This window comes from Bos indicus x Bos taurus, chromosome 29 (genome assembly GCF_003369695.1).
Source record: "Bos indicus x Bos taurus breed Angus x Brahman F1 hybrid chromosome 29, Bos_hybrid_MaternalHap_v2.0, whole genome shotgun sequence".
Lineage (NCBI taxonomy): Eukaryota > Metazoa > Chordata > Mammalia > Artiodactyla > Bovidae > Bos > Bos indicus x Bos taurus.
The window spans coordinates 21295893-21317884 of record NC_040104.1 but is presented as its reverse complement, the minus strand read 5'-3'; the positions used below and the strand labels follow the sequence as shown (position 1 = coordinate 21317884).

The 21992-nt window shown below is 54.9% G+C and overlaps 1 protein-coding gene across 2 annotated transcripts in view; it reads right to left on the bottom strand.

Moving 5' to 3' along the window:
- The window catches only part of KIRREL3 (kirre like nephrin family adhesion molecule 3), a 604188-nt gene that overhangs the window by 26943 nt on the left and 555253 nt on the right, over positions 1–21992 (bottom strand). For both annotated transcript variants that reach the window (XM_027531794.1, XM_027531795.1), the window contains exons 5-7: positions 16313–16470; positions 8414–8564; positions 2993–3098 (exon numbers count right to left, since the gene is read on the bottom strand). In XM_027531794.1, coding sequence (XP_027387595.1) covers positions 2993–3098; positions 8414–8564; positions 16313–16470 — 415 coding nt within the window. The remainder of the gene's footprint in view (positions 1–2992; positions 3099–8413; positions 8565–16312; positions 16471–21992) is intronic.

Below are 21992 nucleotides of genomic sequence, written 5' to 3'. Positions count from 1 at the left end.
TGGAGGGCTGTGTAGATGCTGCTCCCAGCTCCCCAGGGCCGATCCCCACCTTAGAAATGGGGGGGGCACTGAGAGGAACTCAGCCGCTGTGGGGCTGGGTCTCTGGGGGTCACCCCACGAGTCCCCAGCTCACCTCTCACTCAGCCACTCTTTTTCTTCCCTGTCTTTATTCCCCTTCTGTACCCAAAAAACCCACAAAAAACCCTAAAACAACAAAAACCCTCGGAGGGATCCCTCTCAGAAGCTCAACCCACTCACTGAAGCAGCAGGTCACATGACCAGGGTGAGCCAGAGAACAAGTCCCCGCCTCTCCCAGCTCCCCTCCCGTCTCCTCCCCTCTCTGTCCCACCTCCCGGTCTCATCTCCCCCGCCCTCCCCTCCGCTCCCATCTCCTCTCTTCTCTAGTTTCTCAGCTCTGCCTCCTCCTCCTCTTTCCTCCAGTCCCTTCACCCTCCCACCACCCACCTGCCCCACACCCCTCCCAACCACTGTGTTCACCGCCTCGCCCAGCCCCTCGGAACAAGAGTCAGATTAAGCTTTTACCAATCAATGTGTAATTTGGCCTGAGCAGATGTAAGAGGATTAATTATTTATATCACACAATCAGGAGGCTGGAGTGTCACTGCCAACAGGCTGTCCTCCACAGCCCCGCCTTTCACACTGGCTGGCAGACCCCCGCCCTGTTCCCTGCGTGGTGGGGCGGGGGCCCTGACACCTCAGAGGGGCGCAGAGAGGCAGGCGGAGACGTGCTTCAGGTATGCTTGCCCCAGGTGGCCAGTCCAGCCAAGTGATGGCTGAGTCCAGTTGGACGGGCTCCCACATCCACCCGGGGCCCCTTGCTGGGTGCTGGGATGGACCAGGGCGCATCTCTGATTTCCGAGATCACAAACCTCTTGTGTGAAACAGGAGGAAGCAATCAAGACAAGGCGGAAGTTAAAAAACAAAGATCCCTTAGTCCCGTCCAGGGCAGCTGGGAAAAATCCATGTACTCAAGTGCTGAGATTGCTCAAGGCCTTTCCTCTTGGATCCCAACACCGCATTTAGAAGGACCATCTGCCTGCTGGGGGAGCCCTCTCAGAGGCCAAGGGGCTGAGCCACAGGGGTGGGCATAGACACCGGCGTCCTCTCACCACCCCCTTCCTCCTGGCCCGCCGGGACTCCCTGACATGTCCCCGGAGGCCGGAAGGGCTCCCCGAAAGCCTCTGGAGCCCTTGAGGGTGCCTGATCCGCTCTGAAGCATTTTGGGGCCTCCGGCGAGCTGGAGGGCCAGGAGGGAAGGATGCAAGTAGGATTAGGCGCACGCCTGTCAAACCTGCAGGGGCCCGGCCTATGTCTCTGGCTCCTCCTCTGTGCCTGACGGTTGACCAGGCTCTGAGCTGTAGGGAAGGATGGAGACAGAGGGAAACCACAGGGACCCAGAACCTGTGGAGACCTGCAGGTCCTGGCTCATTAACCTTGTAGTTTAAAAACTAAACATAACTTTGTATAGAGAAGTCACAAGACCGATCCAGGAAACTGCCATACTCCCTTCACCTAGACTCACCAAACGTGGTCAGTATCTTGCCACATTTGCTTCTCGATGATCTCTTCAAATGTAGACTTATCCCTTATTACTGTCATGATATGAGAATGAATATGGGTGGGTCTGCTTGGGTAGCATGTCAGCGGGAGAGAAGGGGTGCCCAGGGAAGCTGGCATGAGAGATCTCTTCTGGGCATGCGACAGCTGGTGTGTAGGGCCTGTGAGCAGAATAGCAGAGAGAAGCCCGCCTGTGGATGGAGCCCAGGCCTCGGAGGTGCAGGCTGGAAGCCCAGAGAAAAATACAGAAATCTCCTGCCGCATCTTTGTCATTGTCCCAGCCAAGCCAGACCTGCCGCCCGGACCCACAGGGCCGCGGGACTCCAGGGAGCCTGGAGGTCATCTAATCTTTCTCCTGCCTCTAGCCTGATGAATGGTTAAACCCAGAGGACACATGGTTTTCATCCTATTTAAAAATATCCTCAAGGATAAAGGCTCTGTGCTTTCCCTGGGTTTCAGGTTCCAGCATTAATTATCTGCACTGCAGGGAGCATTGCCTGTGTCTAGCCTGAACCTGTGGCTGCTTCTTTGACCTGTTTCCTCAGGTTCTGCCCTCTGGGGTCACGCTGCCTTTCTTTGGCTCTGTCCTCCACTCCCACCGACGGGTTTGTTTCCAAGTCTGGGACCATCAGCATCCCTGGCACTGGGTGATGCTGGGGCTTCCTAACCATCCCAGCGGTGGGGGGGTGGGGGCGCACCATCAGGTCTGGGCTGGGGGAAGAAGCCGGGCAGAGTGAGGGCCGTGGCGGGGAGTGTCTGAGTGTGCCCTGGAGCACCTCTGAGGCCACTGGCATCTGGAAGTCTCATGCAGTGGTGATGCCCAGGTGTCAGAGGTGCTGCTCTGTGTGTTTATAGAGTCCGCGAGCCCACATTCTGGAGCGCTGAGGGCCTGCCACACGAGCTCCATGCTGACAGCTGTAAGTGACAGCAGCTCCCGCCTTCAACAGGGAAGGACAGGCTTGTGAAAAACAGTGAGACGTTCATTAGTGCAGCAAGCAACAGCTGCAGGGGGCGTGGGGATGATGAATCTGGGTGCCCGATGGTCAGGGCTGGCGATCCCAGCAACCCCACCCTACCAGGGGACCGGTTTGGTGAGCACAGGACTAGAATCTGGATCTGACTGACCGTGATGGCTTGTTTTAGCTTTTTCTCCTGAGTCTCCTTCCTTTCAGAAATAAGGGGTACAGAAGCTGTGCAAACAGAAGGAGTGACATCTTCTGTCTCAGAGGAAGGGAGTGTGTGTTCATGAGGAAAAGGCAAGGTCCACCTGGCCGGGGAGGGGTGAACGGGTGTGCTGGAGAAGGGTCCCGGACACCCACAACGGACCAAGCACCGTGCTGGACGCCTGGACCACAGCTGACAGCCCTGCGACAGGCAGGGGTGTCCAGGGGACCCCCCCAGCAGGGCCTCTCACCTGTACTGGGTGACCGCGGGGTTGGCCTTGGCAGAGCAGTGGAACGTGACCACGTTGTCCTCCAACACTGGCTGCGGCTCCACCGACAGGTTGACCAGTGGGGGGTCTGCGGAGAGAAGAGGTGCCTTTGCAGACTGCGGTGCTGTGTGCACCGTGGTTTGGGGGAACATGAGGGTAAAGGCCAGCGATTCCACCCCCAGGGTCTCTCAGAGCAGCCACTCCCCTGGTGGTCCCCAGAAAACTGGGGGCCTCGGCAGGGGGTTCCCTCCGTCCCTGGAAGTGCCCGAATCAGGGCGTCCTGGCAGTGGGCTCAGGACTCCTGCTATGGATTCAAGTTATTGTTGTTCAGTCACTAAGTTGTATCCATCCAACTCTCTGCGACCCCATGGACTTCAGCATGCCAGGCTTCCCTGTCCTCCACTATCACCCGGAGTTTGCTCAAATTCATGTCCACTGAGTCGGTGATGCCACCCAACCATCTCGTACTCTGTTGCCCCCTTCTCCTCCTGCCCTCAATCTTTCCCAGCATCAGGAATGGATTCAAGGCTGGTGTTTAAATGAACAGCCACCCCGGAAGCAGGGCTGTCTGGGCCCCAGAGGGTGCTTGCTGCCTACATGCCAGCTTTGGGTGAACAAACCACTGCAGGAAAGAGAGGTGTGAAAAGGGCGTGGGGGGCGCACGAGGAGGATGTGGATACTAAGTCCCTTTAAATACGAACTTTTCTGTCTTTGAAATGTCTGTCTTGCGTCTCTTTGTGTAAAGGTTCTTTGTGTAAAGGTGCATCTGTTACCTTGGCACTTACAGCCTTCCCCGAGCCTAACCATCTCTGCTGAGTACTGACGGATGTCACTCAGCCCTCAGTTCCCTAGGCAGGGCTCATCTTTGTCACTCAACACGATGAAGCCCGGCTCTCAAGTGTGAAATGATCAGAGGTGGAGGAAACAGAAAGTCAGAGAGGTAGAGAGAGACGGGGAGACAGAGACACAGAGAGGTCATGCAGAAGGGAAGTGGGGGAGGAAGCGGGGCAGAGAGATGCCTATGTAGGAGAGATGTGAAGATGAGGGAGGGAAGGAGAAGGAGAGAGACCGAGAGGGAGAGAGAGAGAGAGAGAGAGAGGGAGGGAGGGAGGAAGAAAGTGCAGAGGCAGAAACACAGAGAAGCAAAGAGCAGACACGGATAGGCTCAGAGAGACTCACGTGTTCAGAGAGATACAAAATCAGACAAAAATTTTAGACTTAAGGCCAAAAGACCAAGGGGGACTGAACAGATGGAGACAGAAAATGATAAGGTGCTGGGGAAAAAGCCAAAGACAATAATGAGACGTAGAGGAAAGAGACAGGATGACAGAGAGTTGGAAACAGAGGAGACGGTATCCACAGCAGAGATCAGAGGTGGGGAATCAGCCTGGAAAGAGACCCCAAGGCGGCCTGGCCCTCCTGAGCTCGGGGGAGGCCAGTTCAGGACCTGCTCTGAAAGCTGGGCATCCTTGTGCTCCGGGGTAGGCGCCCAGGCCTTAGCACCCCGGGCATGGTCCAAGTTCCAGGGGAGCGGAGATGATAGTCCTGGAGGTCTGGCTGGAGCTCAGCTGTAGGCTGAGTGAAGAGGGCAGCTTGGTCCCTGAGTCCTAGTAAGGCCCTGGGGCCGCATCTTCTGCCAGACCTCATCTATAGCACAGCTCTATGCTGGGAGGGCAGGAGGACTTGCTGGGGGTTCACCCCATTTTCAGAAAAAGAAGTAAGAAAGCTGATTTCTCAGAGACCATCTGGAAAATGCTGACCTGCTCTGGGTCCACATGAAGGGCACCACTGGTGGAGCAAGACTCCAGCTACCTGGGCCAGCTCCTAGTTGAGATGACAGAGGGCTCCCTGAGTCCCTCGAGAGTCAACTGTGCAGCCGCCCCAGCTGCAGACGGAGCCTCACCCAACCCGGAGTTGGGATTGCTTGGCAGCGTGCTCTCCCTGTGCCTTGCTGGTGTTCAAGTTGCCTGCTGGGGTGCCGGGCTTGGGGGGAGATGACCCACAGGGCTGCACTGGGGTGTGCAGACAGCTTGTTAAGATGCAGGAGAGAATGCTGGTTCCCGACAGCAGCAGGTGGTCGGCCAAGCTGGAGCTGTTCTCCCCGCATCCGTTCTGGATAGGACCACAATTCTGGGAACGTCTCCTATGACTTGCTTGCCTTTTCCTGGAGAGTTAATTATGGGGAAGTGTTGGCTACTTCAGTGACCTCAAAGTTGGTTTTTATTAATTTATTTTTAAATAGGAATTATTTCAAAAAGTTTGTATTTATTTGGCTGTGCTGGGTCTTCGCTGCTGCGTGGGCTTTTGTCTAGTTGCAGCGAGCGGGGACTTCTCTCTAGTTGCAGCGCGCAGGCTTCTCACTGTGGTGGCTCCTCTTCCTGTGGAGCACGGGCTCTGGGTGCACGGGTTTCCGTAGTTGGGACACATGGGTTTGATAGTTGTGGCTCCTGGGCTCTAGAGCGCAGGCTCAGTGGTTGTGGTGCAAAGGCTCAGCTGCTCTGTAGCACATGGGATCTTCCCGGAGCAAGGACTTTGAACCCATATCTCCCGCCTTAGCAGGCAGATTCTTTACCACTGAGCTACCAGGGAAGCTCTCTACATTGGTTTTTAAAGCGTGACTCCAGCAGACCCAAAGATGCGTGGCCAGGACTTGCCTTGAGAGCTCTGCCTCCATCTCCCAAGACAGCTACACCCCCAGAACCCTGCAGCCTCCTCCTGGCTCCTCCCCATCACCTGAGTGGGTTGTCTGCTGGCCCACCCAGCTGAGAACCACCAGTTTTCAAGGCTAGTTCAACAGCCTCTAGAAACCAGTCACAGAACGTGCAGGGCAGCTCCAGGAGGCCTGTCCCCACCTGGCTGTCCTTTATAAAGTGGTGAGACTTCCAAGGACAGAGAGATGAAACACACGCCTGCTGGAGGACCCTTCCGGCTGTCTGCTCCCCTCCCCTGCTCCCCTCCTCTACCACCGAGCTGCCCTTCTCAGTTATCCTGTGGGCACCTGTCTCCTGAAGCTTCCCCATCTCTTTGTAGCATCCTCGGTACCCAGGAAAACAGGCTCTCCCCACACCCCGGGAACCTTCCACACTGGCCAGTCTCATCTGAGCCTCCACCCCAGGCCCAGAGGTGCCCACACCCCTCTTTCCACACTTCTCCTCTGCATGTGCAGGATATGAATTTTCAGAAGTCCACCAGGCTCCGAAGGTATAAATAGTTTATGTCATATCCGACTATTAAACATGATTTTAATCCCATTTGTGATGTCGGTTGCATAACTTGCAGGGGGGCAGCTTTGATGTAGCTGGCGGAACTGAGATCGCACTGAACAGATGTTACAGCTGAGAGTCTGTTAGAGTTTCCATCAGCAGCCTGCCTCCGCATGCGTGTATGTGTGTGTGTGTGCACGCGCATGCACATTCAGGGGAAGTATTACATCCAGGAAGGGATGAGAAAGGAGAGAAACTCCATGACTCAGTGATTTTATAGCACATCCATTTGAAGCTTGGCAGCTGGATGCAGAGTCCAGATGCAGCGAGACTTTGGGGGTGTTAGCTTTCTCTCCCATTACTCAATCTGGGGGCTTTGTCTTCCGTTGGGTAACATCTAAAGACCAAGGGAAACAAACAACAAATGTGTTTTTGCTGAGTTTGGATACTTCTTGGTTGACTGAGAAAATGAGCAGGTTTGCAAAGGCAGCTCTGATCCAGCCTGTGGTGTCCACAGTAAACAGCTGGACGATTATTGAATGAACAAAGGGATGCGTGGGGGTGGGAGGGTGGAGCGCAGGAGGGAGCGGGCAGAGAGAGCCTGCTCTTTTGCTCAGCAGGCGTGTGTAGACACCTTGCGGAGGGGGCAGGAGTGGATGCAGACCTCCCCTCCCTGTGGGGTCTGGGAGCACCGGGGAGGGGCAGCTTCACCCCCATGACAAGTGCTGGGTGCTGTGCTGGGGTCGCTGCCTGAATGCTTTAACTGAATCCTTCCAGCCAGTGTATGTACGAGCCAAGCACCTCCACATACAGATGAGGAAACCGAGGCACAGAGAGGTGAAATAACCAGCCCAGCATCACTCAGTAAGTGGCAGAGCCAGAATTCCAACCAGGAAGGATGCTGTGGCTTTAACCACGACTCCGGACTGCCTCGGACGGGGCCCATCTAGGAAACTGGGCACCTGGATTCTCGGCTTCACTTTGACCTCATTCTTGCTGCTTCTCTCTTGGGGCGGCTGAGACGTCCCTGGAAAGAAAGTCAGCGAGGCCCAGAGACCTGGCAAGGCCGGCACCCTCCTCCGGGGCAGACTGTTGTCTGTGCGCCCTGGTAAATCCATCATGGTATTAGCGCGTGTTCAGGGGAACGTGTTTTAATAGTCGGTGGGCTGTTGTCATGATGATGACTTTCTTGTTGACAGAGGTTCTGCTTTGTGATGCAGAAACATACCTCCCCCCAAGGCTCTCCTGCCAGGCCCCAAGCGCCGACCCGGTGGTTTCTTCTGTGGGGGTTCTGTGGCTGGCACAGGCCTCCTGACCAGCTGGGTGGGGGTGGGGGGAGAGGACAGAGGGGCTGCATAGTGGCCACGACAGGCAGCCTGGTACAGGAGGCTTGGATGTCTATGGCTCTCTCCCTCATTCCTCCCAGATTTGGCTTGTGTCTGGAGAGACCTCTGATTCATGGTCAATCCCAGGGCAAGAAGAGACCTTGGATGTCACTCAGTCAAATGAGACTAGGAACCAGCGTCCCCAGGATGACATGACCAGCTCAGGCCCACACAGCTCATGGGTGGTAGAGCCTTTCTGGGCTGTAGACTACCCCATCCCCCCCAACATCTTGCTTTCTTTCCATACTTGGGCCTGCAGCTTGATGCCATATCTGCTACAGGTAAGAAGCAGGTGGGTGTGGACAGTGGGGCCTAGACTGGGGCAGGGGAGGGAGACACTCCTCCCAGGGTGACCTTGGACTTACACAACCTTTAAAGCGAGAGCCTCCCTCCCATCACCCTGGTTCTTGGTCCAGAGCCCTGGAGATCCTGGCTCTCATTGGATGGGGAATGGAAGAGCCCTCTGCTTGGTGTGGATGGAGGTGGAGGGGGTTTTAATAGCTGGTGAAGAAGGTGAATGCAAAACCAAGGATCGAACCTGTGCCTCCTGTAGTGGAAGTGGAGTCTTAACCACTGGACTGCCAGGGAACCCCCAGTGATGTTTATAAGGGGATTGTCACCCTCACCTGTGACGGTAAGAAGGACAAAACGGTCCTTGGGTGCCAGACAAACCCTCTAGCCCCTAGGATTGGCGGATCCAGGTCCTGCCTCCAGCCGTCCTGCAGGGGTCTGGCCCCGGCCTGGCTACCTCCACCCACCTGTGCTCCGGGCAGGAGTGCCGGGTGGTCCCTGCCCCCAGCCAGGTCAGTACTCACGCTGGATGTCGATGGTGACTGAGGTCTCCTTCCCTCCGGGGATGGCTTTGTTGGTGGCTCGGCATACGATGCTCTGCCCGTTCTCCACATCGCCGGGGGAAATGAAGAGGGTGCTCACAATGCTCTCACGCTTGCCATCTCGGAGAAGGGTCTATGGGTCGGGTGGGGAGAAAGAAGGCCCCAGGTCACTCATCACTGGGACAGCTGGGCAGGTGGGGCAGGACACGCGCCAGCCTCGGAGAGGAGAAAGGAGCTCTGTGGATAGAGGTAGGTCAGCTCAGGACACCCGGGGGCACCCATCTCCATGCAGAGCCACAGGTCACCCTTGGCTCCCTGGCCTGGCTGAGCGCCAGGCTTCAGGAAGAAAAAGGAACTGGAAAGTGACTTGCCCACCCAGACACAAAAGAAACCAGCTTGGGCCCAGTGGAAACCAGGCTGCCGGTGCTATGTAGAAATGAACTTGTAACTATTCTACCTCTGGTCTGGGGGTGTCTCTGTGTCTGTAGGGAGTGCTGAGATGGGGATAACAGTCAGGTGCTGTGGCCCTGGGAATGATGCTGGCTGCAGAAGGGTGCACAGCTTGGGGAGTGGGGGTAAAGGCAGGGCTAGGGTGGAGATGCGTGAAGAATCAGCGCACACTGACCATTTCATTACTTTACCTGTATAAACTCTCTCAACTTTTCAATCATTTCACTACCAGACCTCATTGGAGCTCAGACTAAGCCACAGACATGACAGGTGCCATCGTCTTTCATTTAGCAGTTGAGAAAACAGGTGTGATCAAGAGAGGCTATGGAACTTGATTAAACTCACTTTGAGTTGGTGGTGGCGATGTAAGTAACAGGATCCTGGAGTGTATTGAAGAGCAACCACCCAAATTCATGTCCACCCTGAACCTCAGAATGTGAAATTATTTGGAAACAGGGCCTTCACAATTTAGTTAAGTAATTAGTCATTAGTTAAGGATCTTGAGACAAGATCACCCTGGATGTAGCGTGGGCTTTAAATCCAATGATGAGTGTCCTTGTAAAAAAGAAGAAAAGACAAGGAGACACAAGGAAGGAGGCTGTAGGAAGGAGGAGGCAGAAACTGGAATGATGCTGCCACAAGCTCAGTAAAGCCAGGAGCCCCTAGGAACTAGAAGAGGCTAGAAGATTCTCCCTGGGGCCTTTGGAAGAAGCACAACTCTGCCCACGCCTTGACTTCAGCATTTTTGCCTTTACAAGAGTGAGCCAATAGATTTTGGTTGTCTGAAGAACCAAGTTGTAGTACTTGGTTACAGCAGCCCTAGAGACTAACGCAGGCCTAAAGGTCCCCTGTCTTCCTCTTGACCACGTGCTGATTCCTCATGGCAGCTGTTCTCCTTCATTGCAGGTACCCACTCCCCCAGCTGAGACTGCATCCAGCTACTGCCCCATCAGTTTGGTACCCTGCACCCTTGACTCCCTGGTGGCCCACAAAGGTGGGTGCCCACTGGGGAGGTGCAGTGGGCAGGAGGGCCGTTTTGGTTTGGGGTGGGGGCTGGACTTGCTCAGTACACTCCAGGAAGGAACTTGATCTTATTTTCCGCATTATTGGAGCTGAGGAAGAGATGGATAGACTCTATTTCCTCAAAACCTCCCTGAAAATAACCACAACATCATCTCTGATCCTTGCAGGACCCTGGAAGGAAGGGAGCCTTGTCTCCCAAATAACTGGAGAGAAAACTGAGTTTGGAGTGAGTCAGGAACTTGCTGGGCAGGGCAGGGATTTGCATAGGAAAATGGTGAGCTCTGAGCCACGACCTCCCCACTGCAGCTTCCTGGGGACCTGTAAGCCAGCAGGGTGGTGTGATCCCCTCTTTGAGACGGCAACAGTTAGTGGATTAAGTAGCCTCCCTTTAGTAGAGACATGTAGGCAGCTGAGGGCTTCCCTAGTGGCTCAGCTGGTAAAGAATCCGCCTGCAACGCAGGAGACCCTGGTTTGATAAGATCTTCTGGAGAAGGGATAGGCTACCCACTCCAGTATTCTTGGGCTTCCCTGGTGGCTCAGATGGTAAAGAATCTGTCTGCAATGCGGGAGACCTCATCCCTGGGTTGGGAAGATCCTCCCGTGGAGGGCATGGCAACCCACTCTAGTATTCTTGCCTGGAGAATCCCATGAACAGAGGAGGCTGGTGGGCTATAGTCCACGGGGTGACAAAGAGTCGGACATGACTGAGCGACTAAGCACTGGCTACCACAGGCAGCTGGACCCCGACTCTGGGTCCTCAGTTCCGTGGCCTGCACTAGAACAGGCTCGGAGCCTCCATCTAAGATACAGCATCCCGCTGTAGACAAAGCCAGACTCAGATGTGGAGACACCACAGGGCAGGGCAGCAGTCCCGCGACTTTTCTCCTCTGGTCGTGGAAACCGCCAGGGCCCAGGCCTGCTCTCATCCATCTTCCTTCCTGGGACGTGGGGTGGTGGTCTCAGCCCTGCTGCAGAGCGATCTGGGAGAGAGGCTGGAGGAGGGTGTCACGGTCAGTCCCAGAAGCCCGAGGGCTGAGTGTCTGGAGCTCAGCCTCAGGGCCGGGGTGCTAATCTGGAGGCTGGCCCCAGGGGTGGGGTCAGAGTGGGCGTGGCGTCAACCGGCCCAGCCGGAACCTCTCCACTGCACCATAGTAACCGGCGGGCTCCTGGCTCTTCAGCAGACCTCACGCGTCTATAAATAGCCAAGCGATAATAAGCACAATTTGCTGGATGAAAATAAGACCGCGGGGTTGGGGTAGGAGAGGTGGGGAGGAAGATGCTTTTGTTCTTTCCCGCTTTTCTTTTCTTTACTTTCCGTTGTGCTAACAGGGACATTTACATAAATTTCAGTCTGCCGGGGTACCCTCGGATTGATCTGCTTATGGGGTGCTGGGGAGCAGGGCCATCTGGGTGCCAGTAGGAGGGGAGTCAAGGGCGAGTTCCTAATTAGGCCCCTGACTGCTGCCCGCTCCCCGCACCCAGGGTGCTCCTCTCCCGGAAGGATGATTAATGACATATTTACTGTGTCCGGGCGTGTGCTTTTCTGGGAAATAAAAATTCTGGCTCAAGTTGTTTGTTCCACCTAATTAGAGATGGGGAGATGTGTTTATTAAACCAGGGGAGGGCACAGCGCCCGCTCCCCAGGGGAGGGCCCCTCCTAGCTCCGGTGGGGGGTGGTCCGTAAAGCCTTCATGGTAGGGGGGAGCCAAGCTTGGGGCAAAGAAGGGGCCTGGGTCTTCTCACCCTGATTTTTCCTCCCTCCCTTGTTACTTCCGCATCTCCTTGCCTCTGCTTTCTATTTTCTTTTCCTTCATGCCTGGCTTGTCAACCTCCCCCATTCTCACATGCAAATGAAGCCCTGGGACCTCCCGGGTCCAGGCCAGGTAGACACTCTCTGATTTGCTGATTCTTGTCACAGCCCCTCTTTGCCTGTCCTCCTGCCCCTTCTCCTGCTTCCCTCTCCTGAACTTGGCTCTGGGGACACACAGGGCCCCAACACCCCCACCTCCTGCTTGTGAAACTGTCATTAGCTCACCCTCAGCCAGAGGGTAAGTGGGTTATTAGTGGTGAGTCGCTCATTTCTGGGGCCACCACCTCCAAGGCCTGGGGCAGTGCTCCCTGCAGCTTGGTGGGCACTAGTGTGATCCTGATGGCCTCTCCTGTGGGTCCCACCTGTGTCTGCAGATATGGACCAGGAGTGGGCGTATATACCTCACCTGCTCAGGGGTGAACACGCCAGGGCAGGGGTCTTCCTGAGTGTGCGTCCCCTGGCCACTGACCCCCTAGCATCCATAGAGCCTTCCCCACTGTCCCAGTGGCTTAGGGCTCATCTCTGGACCCTGCCTATCCCGTGCTGCTTCCTTCTCTGCACCCCCGTCACCAATGGCAGGCACTTGGCATTCAATCAGCAGTGGTAGTTGGCGGTGGCGAGGGGCAGGTGAGAAGCCTTGGGCTTTCCGGGGGAGGAAGACTGCACCCTGTGTAAGGTTGTCCAGTGTGGGCCGCTGCCCCCAAGGCTTCAGCTGGGCAGTGGAGAGCCAGGCCGAGCTCTCCAAGGCCAGCGGTGACCACTGGTGAGGGAGGAAGGAGATTTGGAGGGTACGTAGCGGGTGCCCCCAGCTTGGTGCTAAATCTGGGATGTTCATTGATATGCAAACAACCTGGAAAGGGCTTGCGGGCCTGATTGCCTGGCAACAAGGCCTCCTCTCCTCCTTCCTCACTCACCTCACTCACCACCTGCTGTGTCCCTTAATTTTTCTTTTCTTATTTTTTTTTTTTATCATCTCTCTTTGCTTCCCCTTTTAAGGCTGCCTGGGGAATCCCTGGGGCCTGTTATCACTAAGGGCTGTCAGAGAAGGTGGCGATTTGGGCCGTGCTTTGCGTCCCCAGACCCTGTGTCCTCACGGACTGACCCCTAGTTTTGTGTCCTGGGGGCAGGAGGGATGCTCCTCACAAAGGCCAAGATGAGTGGCAGCTGGACATTGGGTGGAGGCTCCAGGTGCCTGAGATGAACAGATGGGATGCTACGGGGACCGGTGGGGACAGAGTGCAGAGCTGAGCCACAGGGAGGGCTCTGAGAGGTGCTGTGCCAGAGAACTCGTACGTAGCTTGGGCTCTAATAAGTCTTGTGGTCCTGGTGGTGGTGGGTGGGCACCCCTGGGGCAGGCAGCAGTCTCAAGTTGGAAGTAGCAGAAGTGCAGGGCTGGAAGGTCAGGGGCTTCAAGGCAGACACGTACACGACTGTGGACATCCAAGGTCAAGCGACCCTCCCCCTGTCCACCGTTTCAGGGTTAAGGCCTCCTCCTTCCACCTGGCTGCGGCTGCTGGGGAGCAGCAGATGGAGCAGGAACCTGGCTCCCAGGGAAGGTTTTCCTCTGGTCTCAGTACAAGCTGGCTTCCTTCCTCTTCCACAGCCTGTCCTGCCTCCCCGGGTCTGCCTTCCAGATGACCGCCATGTGGCCTCCATTCTGGTGCCAGTCCCAGCGAAGACAGCCTGAGGCTGGGTGTCCAGGAAGAGAGGACTTGGAGAGATGGCTTTTCATCAGTTCCCATGCTTCTGCAGCCAGAAACCCGCTGGGAGCCGCGAGCGCTCACCCAGGCACCTGGGCCACGAGGGCTCTGGCCGCGCTGGGTTCAGGGAGAGGCACCCCAGCCTGTGCTGGGTGGGGGGTGGGGGCTGGCGGAGCACCCTTCCCCTGCAGGTCACACGGTGGAGCAGCAAAACAAAACCTGGCCTTCTGAGCAACCTCTGTGGGGGGAGAGCAGGGTTGGGGAGACAGGGCTCTGGGAGGAAGGAGCCAAGGATGCTAGCGAATGTTTACAAAGCCCTTACTTTCAATGCACTATTCTCTTTTTTTATTTTTGGCTGTGCTGGGTCTTCATTGCTGTGCATGGGGCTTTCTCTAGTTGCAGCGAACAGGGCTGTGCTCTGTTGTGGTGTTCAAATGCATTATTCTTCTTAAGTCTCGCAGCAATTGTAACAGGTGTCCATATTACATGGACACCTGTTACGTCATAATACCTATTATCATCATCCCATTTTGCAGATGGGGAAATTGAGGCAGAGATCTGATGTTACCATGACATGTAGTGGAGCTCAGGTATGAACCAGGTTTGTAGGACCCCCAAGGCCTGCTCTACGATGACACTAACACTCTCACCCAGGAAATGTGCTGAGCAGATCCAATGAGGGAAGGCAGTGATCCTAACAGCCATGCTTCCCTCTGCTCATTCATGACCATCCTCTGAGGCAGGAGCCATTGGTCCCATTGTACAGATGGGAACCCTGAGGCACAGCAAGGTTAGCTAGCTTGCCCATGGCCACAGAGCTAGACGGTGGTGGAGCCTGGATGCCGGCTTCTCAGCTGCCAGGCTCAGTGGCTTAAACAAGTACCATGTGACAGATGCTGAGGCTTCCGCCTCGAGGGCTGTCAGGGTGGCCCCATGGGGTTTTTCCTGTAGACCGTGACTCCTACTTGACTGTTGCAACTGCGTGTCCTCTTGGCTTCTCTCTCTCCCTGTCTCTCTGTCTCTGTCTCAGCTGCTCATGCCCCCAGCCTCTTCTCTTGCACAACAGTCTGGGGTTGCTCTGCCTTTGGGACATCACAATTGCCGAGGTTAGTGGCACCTGCAGTCCTGGGGGAGAGGGAGCCACAGAGGGCTGGACTCTGACAGCCCCCAGGGCTGAGTCCATGGGAGCTGCTGGGTCATCCATCATTCTCTGTAAGCCCAAGTCACAGGTCTATAGCTTGTCAGAGCTGCCAGGCCCCTGAAATATATATATGTATATTGCTGTGCCTCACGGTCCCCATCTGTACGATGGGAGCAATGGCATCTGCCTCAAAGGATGGTCATGAATGAGCAGAGGGAAGCTGTTAGGATCACTGCCTTCCCTCACTGGATCTGCACAGCACATTTCCTGGGTGACAGTGTTAGTGTCATCGTAGAGCCTTGGGGTCCTACACACCTGGTTCATACCCGAGCTCTATCACATGTCGTAGTAACGTCAGCTTTCTGCCTTCGTTTCCCTGTCTGTAATGTATATGTATATATATATAGTCCCCCTAGATTTCATAGGGTGAAGCCCTAACCTCGCTGGAGCATATTTGGACATGGGGCCTTTATGGAGGCAGTTTAGGTTCCATCTGTGCTAAGTCACCTTAGTCATGTCTGACTCTGTGCGATCCTATGGACTGTAGCCCACCAGGGTCCTCTGTCCATGGGATTCTTCAGACAAGAATACTAGAGTGGGTTGCTGTGCCCTCCTCCAGGGGATCTTCCTGACTCAAGGATCCAACCCGTGTCTCTTACGTCTCCTGCTTTGGCAGGCACGTTCTTTGCCGTGAGCGCTACCTGGGAAGCCCTTCAGCTCACAGCACCTTGTGTGAACTAGAGAAAAGCACCCCAGCAGGTGGGTAGAGCAGGTGCAGGGCTGGTAAGGGGGTATGGGCTGCATGCAGCCCTCCTTGCCCCCTGAGCCAGGTACCTGGGACAGGAAACACCTAAACGGCTTCAGCTGGCAGCACTGGGAAGGTGGGCAGATTGAGCAAATGAGAATACAGACATCAGTTAAATTTGAATTTTGGTTAAACAATGAATAATCTTTAGTATAAGTATGGCCCATGCAATATTTGGAACATACTTACACTGAAAAGTTATTTGTTGTTTAGAATTGATGCTTTTGAACTGTGGTACTGGAAAAGACTCTTGAGATTCCCTTGGACTTCAAGGAGATCAAACCAGTCAATCCTAAAGGAAATCAACCCTGAATATTCATTAGAAGGACTGATGCTGAAGCTCCAATCCTTTGGCCACCTGATGCGAAGATACGACTCGTTGGAAAAGACCCTGAGCCTGGGAAAGATTGAGGGCAGAAGGAGAAGGGGGCGACAGGATGAGATGGTTGGGTGGCATCATCGACTTAATGGACACGAGTTTGAGCAAACTCAGGGAGATAGTGAAGGACAGGGAAGCCTGGTGTGCTGCAGTCCATGGGGTTGCAAAGAGTCGAACACGACCGAGCAACTCAACAACAAACCTGAGATTCACTTTTAAATGTACGTCCTGTATTTTATCTGGCAACCCTCGGCTCTGTCCACCTCTGTCCCTGAGTTGCTTCCTCTGACCATACTCCATTCTTAGGGTTGTCACCACACCCAGCAATTCCCCCAGGAAAGAGAGGAAGAGGAGGAGAGACAGAAAAGACCGGATAAATAGAGCCAGAGCACTCTAGAGAAAAAGTGACACAGAGAGAGAAAAAGAAAGACACAAAGAGACAAAGAGCTAGGAGCCAAAGGCGATACAAAGTCATCCAGGCAGAGCCAAGAGCTGCAAAGAGATGGGGCAAGCTGTGCCCTGCCCCCAGCCCCGCTTCCTCCCCTCCTCCACATCCCCCCAACCCCGCCTCACCTTGGAGTAGGTGGCCCCGTTGATCACCTCTCCCTTCCTCAGCCAGATGATGGAGGCAGCAGGCTTGGCGTTGTCTGCATGGCAGGTGAGGTTGAGGGGGTCCCCAGCCCGCAGGCTGATCACAGGCCCCCCGAGGATCACCGGGTCGTCGGGCGGCACTGTGGGGGGAGAGAGAGAGGAGAGGTCAGGCTGAGGGCACCCCTCCTCTCGGGCAAGGCTGAGTGGATTTTATGGAGCCGCTGACAAACAGTAATTATCATCCTTTAATAAAATGTATAATCCTCTTGTACTATAACAATAACAGCGACGACAGCAGTAATCCCGACACAGGCGTCGCATGTTTATTTGCAGAGGACGCTCATGTCATCATCTCATTCCGCGCGGCAGCCTGCGAGGGGACAGGGCAGGCGTCATTAGCTGCGATTTGCAGATCGGAGAGCGTGCCACTGCTGCCTGGATCCTATCCTTCTTTCTAACTTCTCTCTTTGAAAACAAAGCCCTGTCACATCTGTCATCTGATTTAATCCTCACCGCAGTCTTGCGAGGTAAACATCATTATCCCAATTACCCAGATCCGGAAACCGAGGCTCAGCGGGATTAAGTGACTTGCTCAAGGTCACACAGCGATTGAGTGGAGGGGGCCAGGGCTGGAAGCAGGTCCCCTGAGACTTGGAGCACCAGGCTGGCCGCTTCCCTCGCAGGGGACAGGTGACAGGCAAGCTTTCGAGGCTGAGACAGCATTCCAGAGAGCTGTGCAACCCTGGGCATCGCCTTTGGACCCGATTCTCCCAGAGCGGCTCCAACTCCCTCCTCCCAGAGCTGGAATGAATCTCTCCTGCTTGGTCCTTCCTCTCTATTTCATGGCAGTACAGTCCCCGCTGAGAGATGGGGGCTGCCAGGAGGAGAGTGTCGCCTCCCACGGAGCCCAGCTCAGGGCCCGGTGCCTGGCGCAAGCTCCATAAACCTTTGCTAAAGTGCAGTCATGTCTCTGACCCCCATGACAACCATGGGATGCTGCGTGGGCACTGATAGTGATGGGTGACTACTGTTTGGAGAAGGGGCCCAGAGAAGTTAAGTGACTGGCCTGAGGTCACAGAGCCTCTTCTGAGGTTCGTGCTTGTGGATGCTCGAGGGTCTCAGGCCCCTGCTGCGCCCTGCCTCTCCTCCCTGGACAAACCAGAAGGGGCAGGGTGCTCCCTGGAGACCAGCTGATGGGTCCCTGGGGAGGGGCTGATCAGTCAATTCTGGAGGCCTGAGGAGGGCTGAGCTGTGTGTTTGCTCAGTGAATGGATGACGGGGTCGTCAGGTGAGGGCTGAGTTCTTCATGCAAAAGGCCTTTTTGTCCAGTCACCAGAGGAAGTCCATCCTCCCACTCGGGCCCCAAGTGAGCTTCTGGACCTCTGGGCTTAGGCAGCAGGCCACAACTAGAGAAAGCCTGTGCTTGGCAACGAAGACCCAGCACAGCCATAAATAAATCAATCTTTAAAAAGACAGAAAGAAAGAAACTCCTGGTGGCTCAGACAGTTAAGAATCTGCCCGTAATGCAGGAGAACTGGGTTCGATCCCTGGGTCGGGAAGATCCCCTGGACAAGGAAATGGCAACCTACTCCAGTATTCTTGCTTGGACAATCCCATGGACAGAGGAGCCTGGTGGCACAGTCCATGGGGTTGCAAAGGGTCGGACGTGACTGAGCGACTAACACTTTCCCCTTCTTTCCAGGAGGCTCTGGGGCAGGTAAGTATCCTGAGATGCATGCCTTGAGCCAGTGCCCCTGCCTCTCCCTTCCCAGCCTCCAGGAAGCCTGGTTCAGAACCATGGCCTGGCTGGTGCCAACTCTCAAGTTTCTATTGCTGAGGGGAAAAAACCCTTCGGGCTTCCAAGCTGCTTTCATCAGCCTCGGGCCTCTACTGTGATCCTGGCCCAGGGAGGAAGATGGCCTCATTCAACCCTGCCCAGCCTCCCAGGGGGCCTGGGTGCAAGCAGATGGTGGGTGTGGGCTGGACGATGAGGCCAGCCCCCCACCCCACGCTCCCGTTACCCCCTCATTAGTGCTGGAGGCCTTGGTGATGCTCTGGGGCCAGAGAGCCACAGGGAGGCGGATGAGGGCTTGTGGTAAATGGGGGGTGGATGTGACAGTGTGTGTGAGAGGATTTTATCTCTGTGCTTCGGGCCACCCTTACAGCAGGGCTGGCCTCCTGCTTCCCCTCTCTGTTGCCTCCCCTCCAGCTGCCCAGGATGGAGGTACTCAGACTGAGCTCGCTGAGGGCCAGGGAAACTGGAAACGACCACCCGGAGCTTTGGTAACAGCATCGACACCTGGCTGTGCAGTTTCCAAGGCCTCCCCGGGGTTGAGTCGAGGGGGCGTGATTGTGGAAATTGCCCTAAATCACAGGCTGAAGTGGCGAGGCAGCCCCTGTCCGGTTTTGTTTCCTCAGCCATCTAATGTGAAAGTACACCAGGGGATCTCGAACGTTCCTCAGCACTGACCGGCCTTGGGCCCAAGACAGCGGTTCTCACTGCAGTTTACAATATTCCCAGAGAGGTTTTTAATGTCCTGTCGCCAGGCTACACCCTGAGCAGCTGCATCCCCATCTCAGGAGGTGGACCAGAGCATTGGGGCTTTTTAAAGCTCCCAGAGAAGGGAGGTCCCAGGTGGTCCAGTGGTTAGGACTCCATGCTTCCACTATAGGGTCATTGGTTCAATCCCTGGTCAGGGAACTAAGATCCCACAAGCCATGTGGTGCGACCAAAACCAAAAATAAATGCTCCCAGCGGGTTCTGCTGTGAGACCAGGTTTGAGAACAGGCTGTCTCTGGGCCTTTGCTCAGTGAACCAGCCTGTGATCAGGGCATGGAGAGCAAGGAGGCCTTTCTAAAAAGCAAGCACAGCGAGGCTGGACCCTTCCTTCATGCTGTGTTTATAATATCGGGTTAGAGGAGGGGAGAGGGGAGTGGGACTGTGTGGTGTGAGTGCGTAGGCACGCTTGTGCACACATACACACGCACACACACACACACCCTCAGAATGGGCCCTGATTACATCTTCCCGAATAAGTGGTTATCATGCCGGTTATTCATGTAACCATGTATTATTGATCGGCCTTCGCCTCGGTGCACACCAGATGGGGTAGGAGGGGGTGCGGATGGGGCTGGGGTGGGTGAGGGTGGTGGGGGATGAGGAGGGGAGGCTTGGGGGCAGCGGGCTGAATAGAAATCAACAGTCCTTCTTGGCAGCTGGGGCTCCCAACGGGAGGGGACCTCTCGTTACCTCCCCATTCAGGCCTGGCCCGGAGCTGGGGGGCCAGGCGGGGAGAAAGTCTCGAGCAGCCGGAGCCTGGAGCCTGGAGATGCATTATTCATCCACCCCCCCTCCTCCCAGGATTGGTTATTATCCTGAGCCACTGTAGAGCTTGGTCTCCTAATTTTTAATCACAGGGAAGGTGGAAGCGTTAGCCTTTTGTGATTAATCCGGAGATAAAAATAGTTGACTGTTGTAGTGTTGAGCTTGTTGTCAGTCAGGAAAAACGCATTAACTGTTGGGTGACTGAGGCCTGAGAGGACCTGATGGAACTCAGGCCAAGCTGGTGCCCAGAGCTGGAAGTCAGCCCCGGGGGTCATACCCTGCCTGGGACGGGGGCTGGCTCCCGGGCGCTGCTTACGAAACGGACACATCGTATGAATTTCGCAGTCCTGGGCTGGCTCTTTGCCATTCATTCACCTGTCTTCCAGGACTCTGGCAGGCGGCTGGGGGCCTTCCTGCTTCCTCTGCCCCTCTCTGGCCACCCGCCCTGTGGGCGGTACTGCTTGCATCTGCCTGTGTAGGAGGGAGCCCCCGAGGACCTTCTCCCAGCTGTGCTGCCCAGGACAAGGGGGACTCGAGCAGAGAGGCCAGAGGGCACATGCATGACCGGTTGCTCAGTCGTGTCTGACTCTGCGACCCCATGGACTGTAGCCCTCCGGGATCCTCTGTCCATGGGATTCTCCAGGCAAAAATACTAGAGTGGGTTTTCATGCCTTCCTCCAGGGGATCTTCCTGACCCAGGGATGGAACCCACATCTCTTGCATCTCCTGCATTGGCAGGCGGGTTCTTTACTACTAGCGACACCTGGGAAGCCGGTCCTGCTCACTAAACACTGGATTTAAAGATATTGTGTTGATTCAGGTTTTTCTATAACATCGTATGAAAAACTCAAACGAACTTTCTGACCAGCGCGTAGACCCCCGCATGAATGTGTTACCTAGCAAGTTCCTTTGCACAGCAGTTCTTTAACTTGAGATGCTGGAGTTCCTTCTTTTCCTGGATCAGTCTTACTCAGCCTTGCAGATTTAGCTAAGGGGTTACTGAGTCCATAGAGAAGACTATGTTCATGTTTCTGCGTTTCCTGGTTGGACCAAGTGACTGTTGTCTATGATCCCATAGCATCCTGGATATCATTCTCAGTATCCCACCTCTTCTATGGAAATGATCCAGATGTGTTTGTCTCTCCCTAGACTGCAGCCTCCTTCATCCTAGTCCTCATCACCTGGCAGAGCACCTGCTGCTCCAGGGTGGTTTCACGCACGTTTGCTGAGCAGAACCTGGCTCGAGGCCACCGCTTCATAAGCGGTGCTATGTGTGCACAGAGTTATACAGTTTGACAACCTTCGCCCTCTTATCTGGAAAGTGAGGCAATCAAGATACCTGCAGGTTGTTATAGGATTACTTTTATGCTACGAAGAATGAAGGTGTAGCTTGATAGGGCTAGATAAATATTGAAGATCAGGTCCAGTGTTTGAAAACAATATTTAGTTTAGTTTCTGCGGATTACACCAGGCCACGGGCTCTCTTGTTTTATTCTCGAAATAAAACCAAGTATCCTTCGGAACTGGAGAAGGAAATGGCAACCCACTTCCACTATTCTTGCCTGGGAAATCCCATGGACAGAGGTCCAGTTTTTGAGAACAATATTTAGTTTTGTTTCTGCGAATGACACTGGGTCAAGGGCTCTCTTGTTTTATTCTCGAAATAAAACCAAGTATCCTTCGGAACTGGAGAAGGAAATGACAACCCACTACCAGTATTCTTGCCTGGGAAATCCCCTGGACATGGGGTCGCAAAGAGTCGGACACGACTGAACACACACACACATCATTCTAAACAGCTGCTATTAGGACTTCCACTTTATAGATTAGGAAACGGGGGCTCAGAGAGAGCAAATGACCTTGCCAAATAACACAGCAGGTAAAGGCTGGAATTTAGAACCAAGTTTGTCTGACCCTATGATATGTACACTCTACCAGCATCAGAGCGGCACACAGACCTGCCCGTAAAACCGGAGCTCTGCTCAAACCTCCTGCCTGGGTCCTGGCTCTTTATCTCAATGCATTCAGACCCCACATTCCCGTCCCCTAGCCTGACTTCAGAGGGCTCGATGGAGCACAGGCCTGGCTCCCGGTGTGTGCTGGAGAGACGTCTGCTAAGGGAGAGGAGGAAGGTTTCTGCCATTCTCATCTCACTTTGCTCACTTTTCCCATTCTGCTCGTTGTCAGGTTCTGGGCCCTGTGTGATGCCCGCATCCAGAGCCCTCGAGCACATCGATGCGCCACCTGATGGCCAAAGTGCGGAACCACAGACTGTAAAGACACAGATGCGCCCTTTTTTAAGTCAGCTTCTCAGGGCCAGCAGGCATTCGAAAAATC